A 20,982-nucleotide genomic window follows, 5' to 3' on the forward strand; every position below is an offset into this window, starting at 1 on the left:
AATCAGTGTACAAAAAATTTAAGATGTGAAAATTGTTACAAAATAGTATTATATATATGATTCATATTATATAAAATTAGTTTGTGTTACATATATAAAAAATATAATGCAAATTAGTATTATATATTATGCAAATATTTGATAATTGATTAAAATATTATTCAATTTGCCTAAAACTGCCCAAATCGTAATTTGTCAATCCGCCATTTAGTTTGTAATTTTACTCTTAAACCATCCGAACCACACCGTACACACCCCTAACTGTAGATGGGATAACTCTTTAGTGTAAATGACAAAAAAATCTTGAATATCTGGAAATAAATTATCTTGCCTAATCTTTTGCAAATCAAAATGACCACTAGGATCTCAGCCATAGTTTCATATAAAGTTAAGGACCATCTTGCCTCGCTTGGGCCTACCTTAGTGATCCAAACTATCACTTGTAAGTCCTACCAAGATGATTATTCCTGTAAGAAAATTAGATTTGTCTTAAAATAAATAGATGGTATATTATCAAAACTAATCATTTTTTAAAAATAAATGTGATTCGATCACGTAGTTATTGATATTTAATCATACATCTTAGTGGGACATAAAAGATGAGTGATTTAAATTTTTAAAGTGAGCCCACAACATGACAACTGTACAATTTAATTGATTTATATATATATATATATATTATATTTTTTTCTCAATCAGTGAAAATTTTTATAAATATGAAAAATATTATATCAAACTAGATAACTAAAGTCCAACAATAGGAAAATTAGATAGAAAACACAATAGTCACCAAGCTCAAACTAGAAAAGAAATAAACAATTATATATACAACCCTCATATTGGGTAGAAAATCCAATAGTCACCAAACTCAAACTAGAGGAAAAACAAACAACTATATATACAACCCTCATATTGGGGAAAAAAAAAAAAAAATACCACAAAACATATCAAACTCTTTTTTTTTTTATATAAAAGCTAAATTTGCAATATAAAAGATAAAATATAAAGAGGAAAAATGCAATTTAATACTCTTTTAAAACTCCTCTTTTAGAGGTCTTAATCATTTTTCTTAAAATTATTGGCTCCTATATGCATATATTTACGGTTAATATATATATATATATATATATGCATATATTTAAACACAACCAATCACAAAATTAGTCGTATATATCAATGATCCTTCAAAAAAATAAAATTGTCCCAAGTGCAAATGGAACTAGTTTTTCCACTTCTCGATTCCTATCAGTCACAAAAAATAATAATAATTACATACATCAGATTGTGTACAGGGCTGGCTCTGCCCTAAGGCAGATAAGGCTTGTGCCTTAGGCCCCATATTTTGGCCCAAAAATAGGCTCCCAAATTTAAAAAATTGTTATAGGTTCAATTTTTTTTTTTTTTTGATTTTAAGATCAATTTAAAGGGCCCCAAATGTTTTATTGGGCCCATGTATAATTTAGCCCACATTTATTTATAAATGTGTTTGGCCCATATTTATTAAAATGAAAAAATATATATAAATAAATAAATAAAAAACAATAGGGCCCCTAAATTTAGTAAAACATATAAACATATATAACATAGGGCCCCTAAATTTGGCCCAAAAATAGAGCTCCTAAATTTGGTAAAATATTATAGGCTCATTGTTTTTTTTTTTTTTAGTTTTAGGATCAATTTAAAGGACCCCAAAATATTTTTTTTGGTCCATGTATGATTTACTCCATATTTATTTATAAGTGCAGTTTGGTCTATATTTCTTAAAATGAAAATATATATTAAAAAAAAAGTGTTTGAGCTCAAGAAAAATAATACATACAATATATGGGCCCTATTTTTTTTATTTTTTATTTTTACCTTCTTTATCTATTAGATTTTAGTGGAATAAATAATTTTGCTCAATTTTTTTTACCTAGGTCTTTATCAATTTTAATTGAATAATTTTTTCTTGATTTTTTTGTTCTAATTTTGTTTTATTAAATTGTTTTATTTATAATTTTAATGATTATATGTGTAAGTAAATTTTTTTATGGTTACAAATAAACAAAAAAATTATAACTTATCGTTTTATTCATAAATTTTTTTTTAATATAAAAGGACTTCCATTTTCGAAATTCACCTTAGGCCCTGACGAACTCAGGGCCGGCCCTGATTGTGTAGCCCGTCACTAAAATTTTTTTTTCACTTAAATTGCTATACTTATATTTTCAGTAATCAATTCTGTAATTGAAAAACACTAAAAACACAAAATTAGAACACAAAAAGATCACATATGTGAAACAAGGGGTGAGATCTAATACGTGCTCTTGTCTTACATCTGTGATTATTTATGTGGTTCTAACACTGCTCTATATATATCCATTAAGTCAATGATATGATCAGTCTCCCCTCTTCACAAACCTCACACAAAGATGGACTTCCTCTATGCCATCTTCACCTTCATAGCAACTGCACTAACACTTCTCTTCCTTGCCTTCTCATCTCTAACCCTAAAAATCTTCATTGGCAAATCAATAAAAAACCCAAAATACCATCCTGTGACTGGAACTGTATTTCATCAGCTCTTCTACTTCAACAAACTCTATGACTACCAAACAGAACTTGCCAAAACTTGCCGGACTTTTCGGCTTCTCGCCCCAGACCAAAGTCAAATATACACAACTGATATAAGAAACATTGAGCACATACTCAAAACCAACTTTGACAAATATTCCAAAGGCAAGTACAACCAAGATATCATGCAGGACTTGTTTGGCCAAGGGATTTTTGCAGTGGATGGTGAGAAGTGGAAGCAGCAGAGGAAGCTTGCAAGCTTTGAGTTCTCTACTAGGGTGTTGAGGGATTTCAGCTGTGATGTTTTCAGAAAAAATGCTGCCAAATTGGTTAAAACTGTTTTCGAATTGACGGTGGCCAACCAGGTTTTTGATGTTCAAGTAGGTGATCTGAAACCATTAAGCAGTCCAAAAATGAATTGTTTTTGTTTTTTGTGTTTTTAGAAAACAAAAACAATGAGAAGTTAGAAAACACCATCACTTTGATGACAAAAAATGAAAAATGAAAACAGTAAACTAAGTGATTATTGTGTGAATTTTATCTTTACAAATGATGCTAGTTTCAAAACTATTACGGCAAAGAAAAAACTGAAGCATAACAAACGCACAAGCACACAAAGATTTACGTAATTCGGTAGCAAGTCTCCGTCCATGACTCAAGAACGATATAGGAGTTTCATTATAAAGGTAGAGATGCAGCCACAATAAAAGGATTCAAAAATAGCAAACCGGATCAAAATAAACACGAACACAGATACTGCATCAAATTCGAGATGCACCCACAATAAATAGCATGATAATTTTTATCTTTAGGCATAGAGAGTAGAGCTCTGTAGGAAGAGTATATTACACATGAACTATTTTGACAATCAAGGTCCACAATATGATTCAAGAGTATTATTTCATCCAAGTGAAAAGTCAGCAGAGCATTTTGATGATCAAAATTTTGCCTTACCTAAAACCCGCTTTACCAGTAGCCTCATGCGTTGGGTTGCCCTTTTTCTGACACCATTATATTGTTTCATAAGATTTTTGAGCAAACAAAAAACAAAAAGCAGAGCTCAAAGATATCAGCGGAGCTAATCTATGCAGTTAGCTGAAACATTCCTGCACCATACTTTCCAGTAATGATTGAGCCTTGAAATGAAATCTAAATGTGTTCTTGCAGGATTTGCTAATGAAATGTACCTTAGACTCCATGTTCAAAGTAGGTTTTGGAGTGGAATTGAATTGCCTTGAAGGATCAAGCAAAGAGGGCAGTGATTTCATCAAGGCCTTTGATGATTCAAACGCGTTGGTCTATTGGCGCTATGTCGATCCATTTTGGAAGCTGAAAAAGTTCCTCAACATTGGATCCGAAGCTTCCCTTCAGAAGAATGTGAAACTCATCAACAATTTCACGAACAATTTAATCAGGACCAAGAGGAAACAGATAGAAATGCAACAGGACTGTGTGAGTGTTAGTACTGCCATCTTTATTATTACTAGTTCTAGACGGTACAGTGATTGACATCAAGTTTATGGAGCAGTTTGATTGTTTGATGACAAAATGCTAACGCTAATTTTCTAAAGTTGTCATGTGAAACCTGAAACACCCATATTCGATCTGAAATAGTTGTACAACTCACTATGTCGCAGTGACTTGGGTTTTGGGCAAATTCTATCGTTTTGGTCTCCAAATTATAAAATTTACTATTTTTGGGGAAAAAAATTGAATGCTTAATTTCGGGATTTAGACAAATCCATTTTGAATTAAGATTTTTCTAGAAAGTTCCTTTTATTAAAAAAGATTTAAAAAAAAAAAAAAAATAGATTCAACACTTATAAACATTCTATTTTTTTGGGTGCCTCTTTTGACTTCATAGCATTTGAATCATATCATGAAATGAAGTTATAATCCAAAACCCTATTCACGGAGATAAAAATATTCCATTCCAAAAATAGAAAATTTGAAGCAATTAAGATTGTTATGATTATTATTTTGGGAATTACATGTAGTTATTAATTTATGATCAGGCATGTACAAAACCAAAACTCCATTCTTGATTCTACAAGAACTTTTATGAAAGTCTTTCACTTGCTTCTTTCTGATAGAAGTTTCATTTTTCCAACATGCATCATCCTTTTTGGCCTAATTATTCTTCTAATGATTGATTCAACCTCTAATCAATGATTGAGATGGCAGCAATATCAGGAAATTTTAAGGACTATACGACACTATCATTTATAGTAGAGGCTTGTTTGCAATGGGTTAGTTCTAGATGATTTGGTTTCTAAATCCAAATATTTTAGGTTTTAATGAAATGATTTTGAATTCATGAAATGTGCTAATCACCCTCACGGTTAGTGAGTACTAATTTTATAGTATTTTCATGCTTTTGGTTACTGATTTAGTTATTACTGTTTCATGATCACAAGAATGGCAAGGAGGACATACTCTCGAGGTTTTTGGAGGAGAGCAAGAAGGATCCAGAAGGGATGAACAATCAATATCTAAGAGATATAATCCTAAATTTTATGATTGCTGGCAAAGACACCTCTGCAAACACTCTTTCGTGGTTCTTTTACCTTCTATGCAAGAATCCACTGATACAGGAAAAAATTGCACGCGAAGTGAAAGAAGTTACCAGTAGTCAGGGGTATGTTTCTACCATGGATGATTTCACCACAAGTTTAACCGATGAAGTACTTGAGAAAATGCATTACCTTCACTCAGCATTGACAGAGACATTAAGACTATATCCTGCTGCCCCTTTGGTAAATTATCCCCAAAACCTCAGAGATTTCTTTGTTTGTTCTTCAAAACAATATATATATATATATATATATGTTTGTAGATAATTGTATGGCATGATAATTTCTTTGTTTTTCTTGGTGTTTCAAATTTTTGGACAGTGGGTGTCTTGAATTCAACCCAGATGATGCTTATCACTTGTTCGGGTCCATAGGTCTGACCCAGTATTTGTATTTGGGTCCACTTTGACCCGGTTAAAGTAGGAGACTTGGGTGATTTTTGGAATTCAATACTGCAATAAATGTCAAAACCACATAAATTTTAGATTAGGGATTGAGTTTTGATGGGCAGTGGGTGGTTTTCTTTCATGAATGGATTGAGTTTATGGATAATTCTATAATTTAGTTTTTGTTTTCTTGGTCATTTTCAAGGTTGCACATCACATACTGGAAGTTTCATGATCAGGCAATAATGCCACCCAACTTAATTCGACAATCAAACATAGCCTAAGGATGCTAACGACAAGTCTTACTGTTAGACCAAACTGTCCTTTCACATGACGATTACAACTGACTAACATAAATTTTTTTTCCATTCTGATGGTTCTGTTCTGCCATTTTTGCCTCATTAGCTCTATCTTTTCAGTTTTACACAATGGTGATATTGACTTGTACTTTGTGCTGTGTATACTTGTACTTTTTAAGGATGGGAGGTGTGCAGAAACAGATGACATTCTTCCAGATGGATTTAAACTGAAAAAGGGAGATGGGGTTTACTACATGGCCTATGCCATGGGCAGGATGCCTTACATTTGGGGAGATGATGCAGAAGATTTCCGACCTGAAAGATGGCTCAACAATGGTGTTTTCCAACCTGAATCACCGTTCAAATTCATTGCATTTCATGTGCGTTTACAGTTTACTTTTTTTTTTGTTTACAGAAAAGATTATACATGCTTATATTTATTTCTGGCAAAAACAAAAATATGAACATGTTAAGTTTAAACATGTTTTAAAAACAAGTAAGAGGGGTGGTCTGAGGTGGTTGTCAAAGGGAGGTAGTAGCAAAAGGTGGTTGCTGGTTGCTGAGTGACTAGAGGTAGTTTATGACGGGAGGTGGTTTTCAACAAGAGGTGGTGTTCAGAGGTGTTTCTAGTTGGAGATGGTGGCCGAAGGTAATATGTCAACTAGAGGAGATTGTCAATGGAGATGGTTTCTGTTTATGAAACTAAACAAGTGAAACCAACTCCTTTTTTTGTTTTTTGTTTTTTTGTGTGGTTAAAAGAGTGTAGTCAATTTTTTAAATTGTTTATAATTTTTTGAAAATGAAAATAGATTTCCAACGCATTTTTTATTACACAATTTTCAAAATTTTTGTAAATATAAAAGGAAGAAATTGTAAATTGAACATGCCCTTACCAAATATTTGTGGTTGTGTTTGTGATTTGCAGGCAGGTCCTAGGATCTGCTTAGGGAAAGACTTTGCTTATCGCCAAATGAAGATTATGTCAACTGCTCTTCTCCGATTCTTCCGGTTCAAGTTAGCCGATGAAACCAAAAATGTGACTTATAAAACCATGTTCACACTTCACATCAATGGAGGTCTTCATCTCTCTGCAGTTCCAAGAACAGGTTTCAAAAATGCCGAAATGTAAAAACTAAGAAAAAATCTAAGACAACAAAAACCGATAACAATGAGGGGAGTCCCACCTCTATATGAGAGAGTTGTGTCTGGTACTATGCGATTAGATTTTGTGTTCAACTGAAAGAACTAATATCATGTTAGTGAACCATTATGTTTTCAGTGCTTTTATTTATGTAAATCCAAGGTCTACATAGAGCCAAACGAAACAATGATTTCTGATGTAAACTATTCATGTAAATGCACGAGTTTTTGGGATGTTATGAAATTTTGCCAATCTTTGGTGCCAATTCTCCAAGATGCAATTGTGATGAGACTGTAAATGTAGTTGGAAATAGAAAAATAAGTAGAGAATATTTATTGCCATGAATTTTTTTTTATATATATGCATATATCACAGGGATTATAATGGTTTAACCACAGTAGGTAGGTGTGTCCTTGTTTGGAGATAACCACTAGGCACACTAACAAGGCTGCATAAAAGTATCTAGTGCCTTGTACAATTCTTCGCCTCCAAACAGGCCTCTATGTGTCTGGAAATTATCACATAAGTCCGGAACACCACGTGGCTACATGCCAGTCCAATGGTATCTTGTGATTTCTCCATTATTTTCTTATTTTTTGGGCCATGTAATTATATTTTAGCCTCCTAATATTGATTGGGCACACCCGCTAATCTAGAATTCTCGAAAGACAGGATAATTACTCGTCCTCTAAAAGACATTCCTTGATTTGATTTTCATTGGGTTATGTACTTAGTAGTAGAAAACTCTAATGGGAACGTCACTCCTGCTCCCAAACGTAAAGGCTCCTACAGGGGTCTCGTTTCTGCTTCCACTCCCAACCTTAAATTTTTCCCTTCGATTTTTCATTTCCCTTCACAAATTCTCACTCAAAATTCTTGATCCAAACACATCCCTAAACAAGTCCGAGGAACTCAATATGGCAAGAGAAATATGATTCTTTCGAAAATTTAGAGTAACTTTTTCAAAAAAAAAAAAAAAAAAAAAAACTGAAGTTATAAAAACATTGCAGAAACTACTAAGAAACTTATTGAAGTTTTTTGTAAATTTTTGTTGAGAGATTTGTGGAATATATATGTGTACATATATAAATTCTTTTGAACATGTTTAAAAAATGTCCTTGGAGAGTGATTTAAGAAATTTCAACCAGACATGTAGGAAGTTCTTGGAAACTATTATGTATATTTTGAAAACATTTTTGGAAATATATAATTAGAAATAAGTCAATTTTTTTTAATAAACACTCCAAAATTTAGAATCAAGGAAGTATTCAATCAAATTTTTAGTAGGTTTTTAAAGATTTCCATTTTTGTTTGACAGAAATTTCTACAGCGATTTCTAAATTTCCTGTTCGTTTAAATTTAGAATTGGTGAAATATTCAATTAGATTTCTAGCAGGTTTCTAAAGGTTTCCATTTTTGTTTGACAAAAATTTCTACTAAGATTTCTATATTTACTGGTTTAGAAGGAAGAGAAAAAAAAATCCAATCCATGCACCTATAGAGCCATGGGTCACTCCTCTCTTAATCATCTCAAATGTCATGTTATACCTATTCATGTATGCACTTTTCCCACCAACCCAACAATCCAAAATTCTTCCTCATGGGTTATGGCCTCTCTCGAAACACATTCAATCGAAAGAAAATTATAGAAACTATATCTAGACAATTGATTGAGAGGAAGATTTGTGTTGAATAGTGGGCCGAGTTACCCCAACACAGGATATGGTGTTGGGCTGAACTACGCCAACACGGGACATGGTGTTGGGCTGACCCAAAGGAACATGGGCTGGGCCAAGCGGCAACAACTCGGAGTTTGGTGCTGCGTGGAATTATCTCGGCCGACCTATCGTGGTACAGAACCTGGATCTGCGTCGGGCCATTTCTTGGCATCATGGTTCCAAAGGATCATTTCAACGTTACCAGATCGGCCAGGTCAGGTGCGGCGTAGTGCGTCCACGTAGAACACGCAGTGTGCCATGGCTGTGCTACGACTTGATGGCCGTTTTGGATCAGCTCAGTAGTGGAGCGTTTAGAGACAGTGTTTTGGGTTTGATCCAAGTGATAGCTTGGTCTAGTATTCTATGTGGACCAATAACGAGAAGAGAGGAATCTACTCCTGGTATGCGTCAATACCGTTTGGCAGTACGATAAATACTGTTTGGTAGTTTTGGTCTCTACACGTGTAAGAAATGTAGAGGGGAGCACATCTGCCTGTCTAAAGAAGGACAACAAAGGTAGTGCGCCCACAATCTCTGAGACTACATGGCCAGCCTTGAAAAAGAGGAGCATGTAGATGTTGGAGGTAAGCAATTTTGTGCAACTCTCTCTCTCTACAGTGCTCTGCCTTCTCTCTTTTCTAAAAATGCTAACTTGACCATCGGAAGGGTTTTCCGAAAAAACCACCCGCCGGGTAGCTCACTTTCATTTTGTTTACAGCGTGACGGAGTTCTAACGGAGTGCGATGAGCTTGGTAGCAAGGAGGTACGGAGCAAGGCAAATATTTCTCTCCCGTACAATTGGTGCCGTCTGTGGGAATTTCTTTGATAGACAAACCTTACTCTACAAGCTTTTTGGGCTGTTTTCCATGGCGAACATCGACGAAACACCGCTGTCCGTCGTCGACGGTATCACTCCATAGTCAATCCGGAGAAGAGATGACCCTCCTGCCATTACGAGCATAGCAGGTCTAGAGACCTCCTTTAGAGGGCTACCTAGAGATGCATGAGACAAAAGTGCTAGGAGCACTGACCATTCGCAGAGTCCTGAGGGGCCCCAGCGGTGAGGAGAATTGTATACTTAAAGCATGGAGCACAAACTCAAAGACCAGGATGCCCTCATTGGGAAGATGGCGGCTGAAATGGAGACGTTGAAACGACAAATCAAGGGGAAGGGTGTTGCTGGATTGGGAAACCACAGTGAGCGCACCCAACCCCGTCGCTCAGGCAGCTAGCACCAACGGGAGACACCCTCTCTCTCCATCACCAGGAGCTACGGCATTGGCGATTCCGACCCATCGATAGAGAAATCTTGCATGCGTGACAATAACTACTGTCCCTCACGTCCGTCGATGACGTCGAGATACTCTTACTCCGCTCATTCGGAGGACTTAAGGGACGTCTTGAAGGAATGAGCACATCGCAGAGAGGCCCAAAGAGTGTAGGCGCTGCAAAGGCTAAGTCCCAGAATCTGTTGCAGTGAGGAAGTGGCCATGCCGCCACCCAGAACGGTGGCTCCAGCACTGATGGATAGAGACTTGGCAAGACTCACCGCCACCCCGCAGTCTTTAGAGATTAAGAGTACGCTTCTCCCGGCCGGATTCTATCAACCTAAGTTCACGCTCTATGATGGCAAGACCGATTCGTACATGCACATTAGTCATTATTGGCAAGTAATGGCAGGCCATCGGCCCAATGATGCCTTGATGTGTCTCATATTCCTAGCAAGTTTGGGAGAGTTGGGCCTGAAGTGGTTCGAAAGGCTCCTGGAGGGGAGTATCTAGGGGTGGTAGCAACTAGTGGAAGCCTTCGTCACTAGATTCAAGACCAATACTAGAACACCGAAGGAGGTCGACTACTTCCTAGGTATTAAGATGGAATCGGGCATTTCTTTGAAGGCATACAATGCCAAGTATTGGGAGACCTACAATAAGATCCTCGATTGCCTCACTAATTTGGCAATCGCCCAATACAAGCGAGGTTTACTAGTCAGACATAGATTGTGAGACTCCCTCACGATGCACCAGCCCACAACCATGGAATCGTTGATGCAACGGATTAACGAGCACATCCGAGTTGAGGGTGATGCCGCAACCGCAACCGCAATTGCAACCGAGAAGGCAAACAGGTTGTGGCGGACAAACGTGTGGCAGGGAAAGTTCACTCGATGGGGCAAGAGGATAACCGCCTTAACAACCGAGCTAGAGAACAACATTGTGGTGTTAGCCTCAATGATGGAAATAAAGGCCGTAGGAATAACTGGACTAATGCTCCTCGCAACGAAGAGGAAGATGCCAAGAAAAAATTGAAGGCATGGATCAGCATCACCATTGTTTTTAAGATTCCAATCTATCGCATCCTCAGTGAAATCCGAGGTGAGCCATATGTCCGTTGGCCAGCAAAATTAGGGAATGCACAGAGGGACTTCAACTCAAGGTACTGCTGCATTTTCTACGAAGAAAGGGAGCACCGCATGGAGGACTGCGTGCCGTTGAAACGACACGTAAAAGAGCTGGCTGCGGCTGGACACTTGGACTAGTACATAGATGGAGGTATGAGGGCCACTCCATAAGGACAAGTCGAGCTAAATGGGCTAGATGTCCTAGACGCAGCGCCTCAAGGAGTTATCAATGTTATTCACGATATCATAAAACCGCCTTGAGTATGCGAGCTTAGGGGAATGATTAAGAAGGCTGAGAACATGAGGGAAGTGCTATTTGTTCAGCCCACCGTGAAGAAGGGGAAGACTGAGGTACACGGCATCATGACCTTTTCAAGCACAACGACGCCTTGGTAGTGACGCTTCGTGTCAGGGATTTTTACATCAAGCGAATTTTGATCGACCAAGGCAGTTCGGTCGAGATCATGTACTACGATGCATTCATGCAAATGAAGTTGGGGGACAAAGACTTGGCTCCAGTAACTTCTCCTTTGGTCGGCTTTAACTCACAACCGGAATGGCCGATTGGGAAGATCATATTGCCGGTCAAAGCGGAGTCCATCACAAAGCAGGTTGAGTTCTGGGTACTAAAGGTCCCATCTACCTACTTGATATTCGAAAGGGGTTGGCTGCACGCCATGTAAGTAGTGGCTTCCACTTATCACCAAGTCATGCGCTTTCCTGGCCCGACCAGGCAAATTGAAGAAGTCTGGGGAGACCAAGTCATGTTAAAATAATGTTTCGTCACGGTTAACGATAGCCGGGCAATGAAAGGTTTTGTACAGATGATAGAAGAACCAGAAGGCAAGGAGGTCCTGGGAGATGTGTGAAGAAAAGCCGAAGAAAATTTAGTTGAAGACTTGGTGGAAGTTCGGATTGATGAGAATGATCCGAGCAAATTCTTTCTCTTGGGCTTGCCATTGTCTAGCACTGAGCGGTTGAACTACGTCAACTTTCTGGTTTCCAATATTGAGGTCTTTGCGTGGACACCTTACGATATGCCTGTTGTCGACCCAAACTTCATTTTTCATTAGTTGAATGTCTTTCCAAACGCTTGGCCAGTCATCTAAAGAACTCGGCGCTCGGCTTTACACCATGTTGAGGTAATGGCAAATGAGGTCAAAAACTTTCTAGAGACTGGGGCAATTGAAGAAATGCAATACCCCAGCTGAATCTCTAACACGGTGGTAGTGCCAAAGAAGAATGAGAAATGGAGGGTATGTGTCGATTACAAGACAGTCAACCGTGCCTGCCCGAAGGATAGCTTTCCACTCCCAAGGATTGATTAGCTGGTGGATCTTATAGCTGGTCACCGGAGGTTTAGCTTCCTAGATGTATACCGCGACTACCACCAAATAGCCATGTACGAGCTAGACAGAGAGATCACATCCTTCACCACTCCAAGAGGCTTGTACTACTACAAGGTTATGCCCTTTGGCCTCAAAATCGCCGGAGCCACCTTTCAAAGAATGGTGACCAAAATGTTTGCCCCTTTCCTTGACCGCACTATGGAGGCCTATATTGATGATATGGTAGTGAAGAGCACAGATGAGTCCCAATACCTCGCCGTCCTAGCTGAGATGTTTGCTATACTCAAACACCATAGACTGCGCTTAAATGCGTCCAAGTGTGCTTTCGGAGTAGGAACTGGAAAATTTCTTAGCTTTTTGGTCACCAACCGAGGAATTGAAGCTGATCCTTCATAGATCAAGGCAATCCAGGAGTTGAAACGACCAAATTCCACACAAAAGATGTGCAACATCTTGCCGGAATAGCAGCAGTGTTGAACAGATTTATCAGCCGGTCATCAGATCGTTGCAGGCCCTTTTTCAAGACTTTGAAAGCCAAGTTCTCATGGGATAAAGAATGCAACTTCGTTTTGATGGGCCTAAAGGCATGTCTCTCTTTTGCCTCAATCCTGGTCACTCCACAGCAAGGTGAAGAGCTTTATCTATACTTGGCCGTTTCTTAGCACGTGGTAAGCGTGGTGCTCGTCTGAGCCAAGGGGATTCAACACATTTCTATTTTCTATGTCAACAAATCATTGCTCCCAGTTGAGTTAAGATATCCACCGCTTGAAAAATTGGCTCTAGCTCTTATGATGGCCTCTAGAAAGTTGGCGCACTATTTCCATGCCCATACAATAGTAGTGCTAACCGAATTTCCACTCAAGGTGCTCTCTCAGAAGGTGGATTTCATAGGTAGAACTTTGATATGAGCAGTAGAGCTGGGGTAATACAACATCAAGTTTCAGCTGCGAACAGCTATCAAGGCACAAGCCTTGGCCAACTTTGTGGCGGAATTTGCCTCTGAGACTCACCCTGTCTGTCCTATTGATTTGGCTAGTGTGGATTTGGCACAACCATCGGTTTTAATGCCGCAAAAAAGAGGTGAGATACAAGCAATAGAAAGGCGCGATAGTCTTGAGTGAGCAGAGGAAAAGCCGGTCAACCTACCGAACGACAAGCTAGATAACCATGTAGAGCTGACTTGTGCCTTAAGAAACTCTCAGAACCTATCCAACTGTTGAAAATTTTTCATTGGCGAGATGTGAAAGCTCTTCATTGATGGAGCCTCCAATAGACATAGTACCGGGCTTGGGGTTGTATAACTTCGTCGGACGGTCTAACCATTGAGCATGCTATCACGCTTGGGTTCCCAGAGTCCAACAATGAGGCAGAGTATGAAGCCCTCCTCGCTGGACTGAAGAGCATTCTGTGAATGAAAGCATCAGAGCTTTTGGTATTTAGTGATTCCAAACTGGTGGTCAATCAGGTCTTTGGAGAATATGAGGCCAAGGACGAAAGGATGGCCAAGTATTAAGCATTGGTACGCGTTGGGATCAAAAAATTTGCCGCCATAAGAATAGAGCAAATAAGCCGCGAGAAAAATAGTCAGGTAGACAAATTAGCCAACCTGGCATCTATGCAAACCTCCTTTCCCAACTCTCTGATGATCGAGTTTTTACCCCGGCCTAGCATTGAAGAACTAGAGGCATCTGAAGTACTTTGTACCAACCTGGGACCATTCTATATGGATCCCATCATCACCTTCCTAAAAGATTGAGTCCTGTTCTCCGAAAAAAAAGAAGCCAACAAGATAAAGGTTAAGTCAGAGTGGTTTGGGCTTTCTCTATCTGGTGCCTTGTACAAAAAGTCCTTCACTGGGTCGTACCTGAAATTCATCCACCCCACCAAGGTTGAAGCGTTCCTTTTCGAAATTCATGAAGGCATGTGTGGTAGCCATATTGGGGGCAGATCGCTGGTGTACCGAGCAATTTCTTATGGCTATTGGTAGCTGTGCATGCAGGACGATGCGCAGAAATATGTGAACAAATGCGAAAAGTGCCAAAAATTTGCTCACTAGATCCACCAGCCGACCAGAAAGTTGCTCCCCTTAACAAATCCTTGGCCATTTGCACTTTAGGGGTTAGACATTGTGGGCCCGCTTCCAACCACTCCGGGTAACCATAGATTTTTCATTGCCGCTACTGACTACTTCACCAAATAGGTGGAAGTCGAGCTATTGGTTACCATCAAGGAGAAAGATGAAAAGAAGTTCGTCTGGCAGAATGTCATTACTTGGTTTGGCATCCCAAAGGCCCTCATCTCAGATAATGGTATGCAATTTAATGGGAAACTTTTCTGCGGATTTTGCAAAGAGTTGAAGATTGAGTTCTACAATTCTACACTGGCCTACCCTTAATCAAATGGTTAAGCTGAAGCTTCAAACAAGACTATCTTGGACGGGCTGAAGAAACGACTAGAGAAAGCCAAAGGGAGGTGGGTTGAGGAACTCCACAACGTACTCTGGGCATATCGGACTACCCCAAGACACGCAACCGGGGAAACTCCATTCACCCTAGCTTATGGCATGGAGGAGGTCATACCCTTGGAGATCTGCATGCCAACCACCCGATCTGAAAACTTCGAGCCAGACTTAAATAGTGAAGCTAGTGCACTGGAGCTAGACCTTACTGAGGAAAGGAGAGAAAAGGCGCTAATTCACATTGCGACCTATCAACAAGAGCTCTCCAAGAAATACAATAAGTCCGTGCATCCACGTTTGTTCAAAGTTAGGGACTGGGTCTTGAGGAAAGTGATATGTAACACACTGGTCCCTGGAGAGGGCAAATTAGGTGCAAATTAGGAAGGGTCGTACAAGATAATCGGCCTGGCTAGCAAAGGGGCATACCATCCGGAGGACTTGGATAACAAAGCTATCCCAAGACCATGGAATACGGCCAACTTCAAACTGCATTACTTCTAAAATGTAATTTTTTTTCCTTTATTCAAACTTGGCCTACTGGCATTATATGTAATGTTTGACGAGCAATGGAAAAAAGCCACTTATTTCTCCTATGTTATGTGCTTATGTTTATCCTTCCCCCCTTCCTGTATTAAATTGTTGCGTTAAGCTACTAAGTACTAGGGGCAATTCAGCCTTAGTTGCAATGGTGCACCTTGCAGAAAGTTAAGACTAGCTTAAGGTAAAAGACCGAGCTGACTTTGCTCAATCCGGGCTAACTTTGCCCGCTGTGCTAACAGTTGGTGTTATCCCCAATTGTGATCGCTTGTTCTGAGCTGATTTTTCTCATCCTTTGCCGAGTTGATCTTGCGCGCTGAATTCGAGATAATTTTGCTCACCTCCCCCGAGCTGATTTTGTTTGACCGGGAAGAAAGTTTGGTGTTTTATATAACTTCTGATTTAAAACCGAGTTGACTTTGCTCGTCACCCCGAGCTGATTTTGCTCAACCGATAGGGAGGAACTGATTTAATTTCAAAGCGAACTTATTACTTTTTTTTGCCGAGATGATATCTGCTCAGGGGGACATTGTACTTCCCCATATTTGAACTGGCTAAGCCCATTAAGTGCAAAGTTATTTTACGTTTGTATTGTCTAAGCAGAAATTAGCTCAGCATGTCCAAGTACACTTCACATTTGTGAAAATTTAATACGACCAAGCTAAACCGAGTAGTTTTATCTTGGCCATTATACAAGATATCATTACAGTCATTCAAACGAAGAAATGAAATCAAAGAAGATAAATACATGAGGAGAGTAAAAATTTGAGCAATTTTTATGCATAATGTACCTCAGTTACAAAAGTATGGCCTATTGAAGTAGAGAAATACTTCTAGTTTGCCTAGGCATCCTTCATCAAACTTGACCACCATTGGGATGAGATTCCTTGGGACTTTGTTTGAGCTCCAAAAGGTGGTTTTGGCTCAGATTTTGGGCTGGTTTTGCAGCTGTGCATCAAGGGTAAGAACTTTCTCCCTTTTAGCTTATTTTGCATGCTTGCTTGGCCATCATTTCACACTACTTTGGGGCTGTTTTTGGGATGGTGTTGAACTACAAAAACCTCTATTTTCCCTCTGTTTTTCAGTCCTAAAAGTATTGGTTTGTGCCTTGTTTGGCTAGGGGATTGTCCTCCTTGGCTTGTAAGGTCTTTCAAGCTATCTTTCAAGCTTTTCAAACAACTTATTTTGGCCTTAAAACCTCTGAATTCCAGAGGAATTTCATTGGTAAAAAACTTATTTTGAGGCTCAAAATAGGAGGGGGTGGTCCCCCCCTCCTCTTGTCTTGTTAGCATGTGTTGTTGGCCTATAAAATGAACATGTATTTCTCCCTTCTTGAAGCTTAGTTTGAGCATGTCTTTGTGAATTTTTTAACATGTTATAACTCTATTTTTAGTTGGTTCAATCACTTGTTGCATGCTCCTTACACTTGTAGTGTAAATCCTCTTTGCTAGCCTTGCATGCCTAATGAGTTAGCTTGTTATTCTAGCATGTGTTGGCTTAGTCTCAGCCCATTTTTGGTGATGTTTTGGCATCCTATAACTCTGATTTTGGCTGATTTGGTCACTTCTTGCTTGCATTTTGTACTTGTAGTGCAAATCGTGCTTACTAGATTAACATGCTTGATGTTGCAGCCTATTATTTTAGCATGCATTGGCTCCATTCCAGCACATTTTTGATAATTTTTTGACTTTTTTTAAGACTGTTTTGAATGGTCTTAGGCCTTTGAGGCTTGCCTTGTAGGGCTATAGTGCAAATGGCTTTGCTAGCCTTGTGTTTTGATGCCTCTAGCATGCTTTGTTTGAGATGTTTTCATGCCATGACATCATTTCACACATGATTTTAGAGCATATTTCTCTGTCATACTCTCATGTTTATCACTCTTTAATTGTGTTTGAGAGTTGAGCCTTATGCCTTGTTTATGAGCCAATGCATGAACATGATTTTTCTTGCTTTTCATGTTACCATCTCAGTACATTTTGGCCATTGTTTTGGCATGTTTGAGGCCTGTTTGGGGCTGGTTTGGCCATTTGAGCATTGTCTTGCATGCCTCTAGTGTAATACACTTTACTAGCTTTGATGCTTAAGCCTTTCAACATGCATTACATGGTTTGTTTGCATGATTTCAAGTCATTTTGCATGCCATTTCAGTGTTGGAATATATGTCATTGCATCCCATTCATCATTTGTGATATCACTTTGAAAGAGGTTTTAAGCCCTTTGTTGGTTTGAGCATGAAATCGAGGCGTTTATGCCTATTGGTTTTAGCCTTTTCTTGAGGGTTTCAACTAACCAACAGCATGATGCTTCTTTCATGCTCAAGATGCTTGTGGCTTAGTCCGTCTTTCCATTTAGAGGACTTCTCACTTTTGGACTTAACCGGTTAAAGGATGGATTGGTAATCTAAAATGAGTAAACAAAATTGAACCAAGTAAAACATGTCAAGATAACATGTTTGAGTTGCATTGCATGTGTTTTGATCGGACGTTAATCCAAACACTAGAAACGAGAGGCGTTTCATACTCAAAGTGATGAAACGTGCCTCATTTCTCGGTCGCTGTCCCCCTTGATTGTGCATGATAGGGTGGAGGCCTCTTGAGTCTTGTGTGTTATTTGTGCATTCATTGACTTATACAAACCTGGCTTCTAGGCCATCGTGCATTGCGATGCTCGGTTGGTGGCCTAAGAGTCGAGTACCGCACTTCTTTGAGCTTGAGAAATGATAAGGAGTGTGGTGGTACACACATTTCCTTGCAAATACACTGCCATGCCTCTGTTTGTGTTCTACTGTAGCAAAAGGAGGAAATTTAGGAAATCAGTGGCCGACCGGCCACCAGAGAAGCTGACCGGCCATCAAATCTGCCAACCAGCCACCAGTACTAGCCAATGGCCATCACTTCTAGCCAATCATCCATCAGTATGTTCCTGAGATCAAACAGAAGCAGTCTGGAAGTTGGCATGATTTTCAAAGGTCTAAAAGAGTGCAAACAGAGGCATCATGAGGCATGGTAGTGGATTTCCGAGCGAAGCTGACCGAGCATGCATATGCCCCTCGCTTCCTGAGGCCATCTATTTAAATTTCTTAGCTAAACTAGTTCATTAGCTTAGTTATTTTGTAATTAATTAGTTAAGTGTTTAATTAATTAATTTGGTTTTTATTTAATTAGCTTAGATTAGCTAGTTATTCAAATTCATTTGCGTTGTAATAATTAATTAGCTAAATTAGTTAATTAGTTGATTTGTAATAAGTAGTTTATCTTAGCGTAGCTAGTTAGCGCTTATTTATTCGGACCCTCCGTCGAGAGGGCAAATGCTGTAATAGGTGTGCGTGTGTGTGTGAATGTCTTCCAACCCCACGTCTTTCTCCATTTTACTTATCCGCTTTTGATGGTTAGTTTAGGGCATATTTCAATTAGCATACCTTATGCTTTGCATGTTTGCATCATTCATTTGTCTTGCATGCACCGGGCTCGGCGCGTCATTCAAACTGCATTGTATTTGAATACCTATTTGAATACATGTATCAATTTTTTCATTCATATGCCATCTTAGATAGCCGAGCCTATTTAACTGCATTTTGCATGTGTTGCATTAGGCATCTTAACATAGCTAGGATCATGCATTGATTACTAACTAGCTTCTGTTTTGGCTTGGAGTACACTGTGAGTGTTTATGCTTTAGCATCCTTGCATGCATGTAAGTGACTGCCATGATAGCATGCTTGCCATGAGGCTATGTGCTTAAGTGATTAGCTGCATGAATACCTGTGGATGAAGGCTTCATTGCTTGAATTGGAACAATTCATCAAAATGTGCGTTTTAAGCCCACTTGAGAGTGGCAAAATCATGTTTTTCTAAGCCCACTTGAGGGTGGCAAATCCGCGTCTTAGCCTACTTGAGGGTAGCATCTTTCAAACCATTTTCGAAAAACAAACATGAGATGTTTTGTTCCAAATTGAGTGATTTAGTCTATACTTGTATGTTGTGCGCATCACATAATAAATTAGATTAATAACTGGAATAAGAACACATGTGTTTTAAAACAACATATCATGTTAGTAGAGGCCGATCCTTTGATCGGGCGAGCGAGGGTGCTCATTTCAGGACCTTCCCCTCTCGTACCCAAGTTTCCGAGCTGAGGCAACTTTGGTGATGACGGACATGTGGCCTTAGGCATGAGTCAGGGTTTACTAAATTTTTCAAAATAAAATATTTCGGTGGCGACTCTGAAATCTGGCAAAGCAGTCCATGTTTGGCGCTTCTTGATTAAAATTGATTTTCCAAAACGATTTGTCAGATTTGGACTCTTTGGTGATTTGTCAGTCTTACATTGCACTTTATGAGATTAGATTCAGAACCGTGATAGGAGTCCGAACTATAGTAGCTAGAACTACAATTCGCGCCCTCGTGCGCGGAGCGGAGTTCGGGTGGTCTACAGTTTCTACGGCTGAAGCAATCCAGCAGGTCGTTGATGTTCAGCTTTGACTTGTTGGCAGTGCAAACATCGGGCCACAAAATTAGCAATGCTTTTCTTTATTCTAGGTCACCATAAGTTTTGTTTCAAGTCATGATACATTTTTGTATTTCCTGGATGCATAGCAAATTTGGAACTGTGGGCCTCAGTCATAACACGTTTCCTCAACTCACAACAATCTGGTACACAAAGTTTATTATGAAATTTCAGCACTTCATTTTCAATCACGAATCTCGGCCTTGGTTTTGAGTCAATTTCATCAAAAAATTTCTTTAACAACTCATCTTCACGTTGTTTCTCTTTGATTTCTTCAATGATTGCAGGTTGGGCAGAAATGACAGCCGAGATCCCGTCTTGTTCACGCAACACAATTTTAATTTCATTCTTCTCCAAGTCACACGATAACTCTCTCCAATCGGTGAGCAAACATGACAAATTCCCAATAGATTTTCGGCTCAATGCATCTGCAATGGTATTTGCTTTCCCTGGATGATACAAAATTTGCAAATCATAGTCCTTGATCAATTCCAACCATCTCCTCTGTCTCATGTTCAACTCTTTTTGGGTGAAGAAATATTTTAAGCTTTTATGATCTGTGTATACTTCATAAGTTACTCCATACAGATAATGGCGCCAAAATTTTAAAGCAAACACCACGACTGCCAATTCAAGGTCATGAGTCGGGTAGTTCTTTTCATGAGGGCGGAGTTGTAGAGAGGCATAAACAATTACCTTTCCATTCTGCATTAACACACAACCCAAACCTTTATAGGAAGCGTCACTGTATATCTAGAACCCATCGGCACCATTAGGCAAAGTCAAAATCGATGCAGTTACTAACCTAGTCTTCAACTCTTGGAAGGTAGACTCTCTTTGATTGTTCCAATCAAATGATACATTTTTCTGGGTCAACTGGGTCAATGGCATAGCAAGTTTTGAAAAGTCTTTCACAAATCTTCTGTAGTAACCTGCAAGTCCTAGAAAACTTCTAACTTCTGACATGTTTGTCAATCTAGGCTAGTCCACAATAGTTTCAATTTTCTGCGGGTCAACAGAAATACCATCCTTGTTGATTACATGCCCCAAAAATGCTACATTGT

The 20,982-nt window shown here is 39.1% G+C and overlaps 2 protein-coding genes across 3 annotated transcripts; one reads left to right on the forward strand and one right to left on the reverse strand.

Annotated features, from left to right (window-relative positions):
• Positions 1–2,344: 2,344 nt before the first annotated feature.
• LOC145789253 (cytochrome P450 704C1-like) lies at positions 2,345–7,217 on the forward strand. 2 transcript variants are annotated; one of them, XM_082916632.1, is made up of 5 exons: positions 2,345–2,933; positions 3,721–4,011; positions 4,971–5,309; positions 5,991–6,191; positions 6,737–7,217. In XM_082916632.1, the coding sequence occupies exons 1-5, from the start codon at positions 2,412–2,414 to the stop codon at positions 6,938–6,940; spliced, it is 1,557 nt and encodes a 518-aa protein (XP_082772758.1). In that variant the 5' UTR covers positions 2,345–2,411; the 3' UTR covers positions 6,941–7,217. The 2 variants fall into 2 exon arrangements, with proteins under 2 accessions (XP_082772758.1, XP_082772759.1); XM_082916633.1 differs by having other exon boundaries at positions 2,347–2,933; positions 3,721–4,005.
• A 12,734-nt stretch (positions 7,218–19,951) lies between these two features.
• LOC114276598 (uncharacterized) lies at positions 19,952–20,431 on the reverse strand. Its single transcript, XM_028218383.2, has one exon. The coding sequence runs from the start codon at positions 20,429–20,431 to the stop codon at positions 19,952–19,954; it is 480 nt and encodes a 159-aa protein (XP_028074184.2).
• Positions 20,432–20,982: the final 551 nt, after the last annotated feature.

The sequence above is a fragment of the Camellia sinensis genome, chromosome 2 (genome assembly GCF_055761805.1).
Source record: "Camellia sinensis isolate YWXY chromosome 2, ASM5576180v1, whole genome shotgun sequence".
In the NCBI taxonomy this organism is placed as follows: Eukaryota; Viridiplantae; Streptophyta; class Magnoliopsida; order Ericales; family Theaceae; genus Camellia; species Camellia sinensis.

What these genes read in the sequence shown, in the direction of transcription:
- LOC145789253 (XM_082916632.1), top strand. Translation starts at nt 2,412, where the DNA reads ATGGACTTCCTCTATGCCATCTTCACCTTCATAGCAACTGCACTAACA. An exon ending in TATATCCTGCTGCCCCTTTG is followed by an intron (nt 5,310 to 5,990) that starts GTAAATTATCCC and finishes GTACTTTTTAAG; the next exon opens with GATGGGAGGTGTGCAGAAAC. An exon ending in TCAAATTCATTGCATTTCAT is followed by an intron (nt 6,192 to 6,736) that starts GTGCGTTTACAG and finishes TGTGATTTGCAG; the next exon opens with GCAGGTCCTAGGATCTGCTT.
- LOC114276598 (XM_028218383.2), bottom strand. Translation starts at nt 20,431, where the DNA reads ATGAGACAGAGGAGATGGTTGGAATTGATCAAGGACTATGATTTGCAA.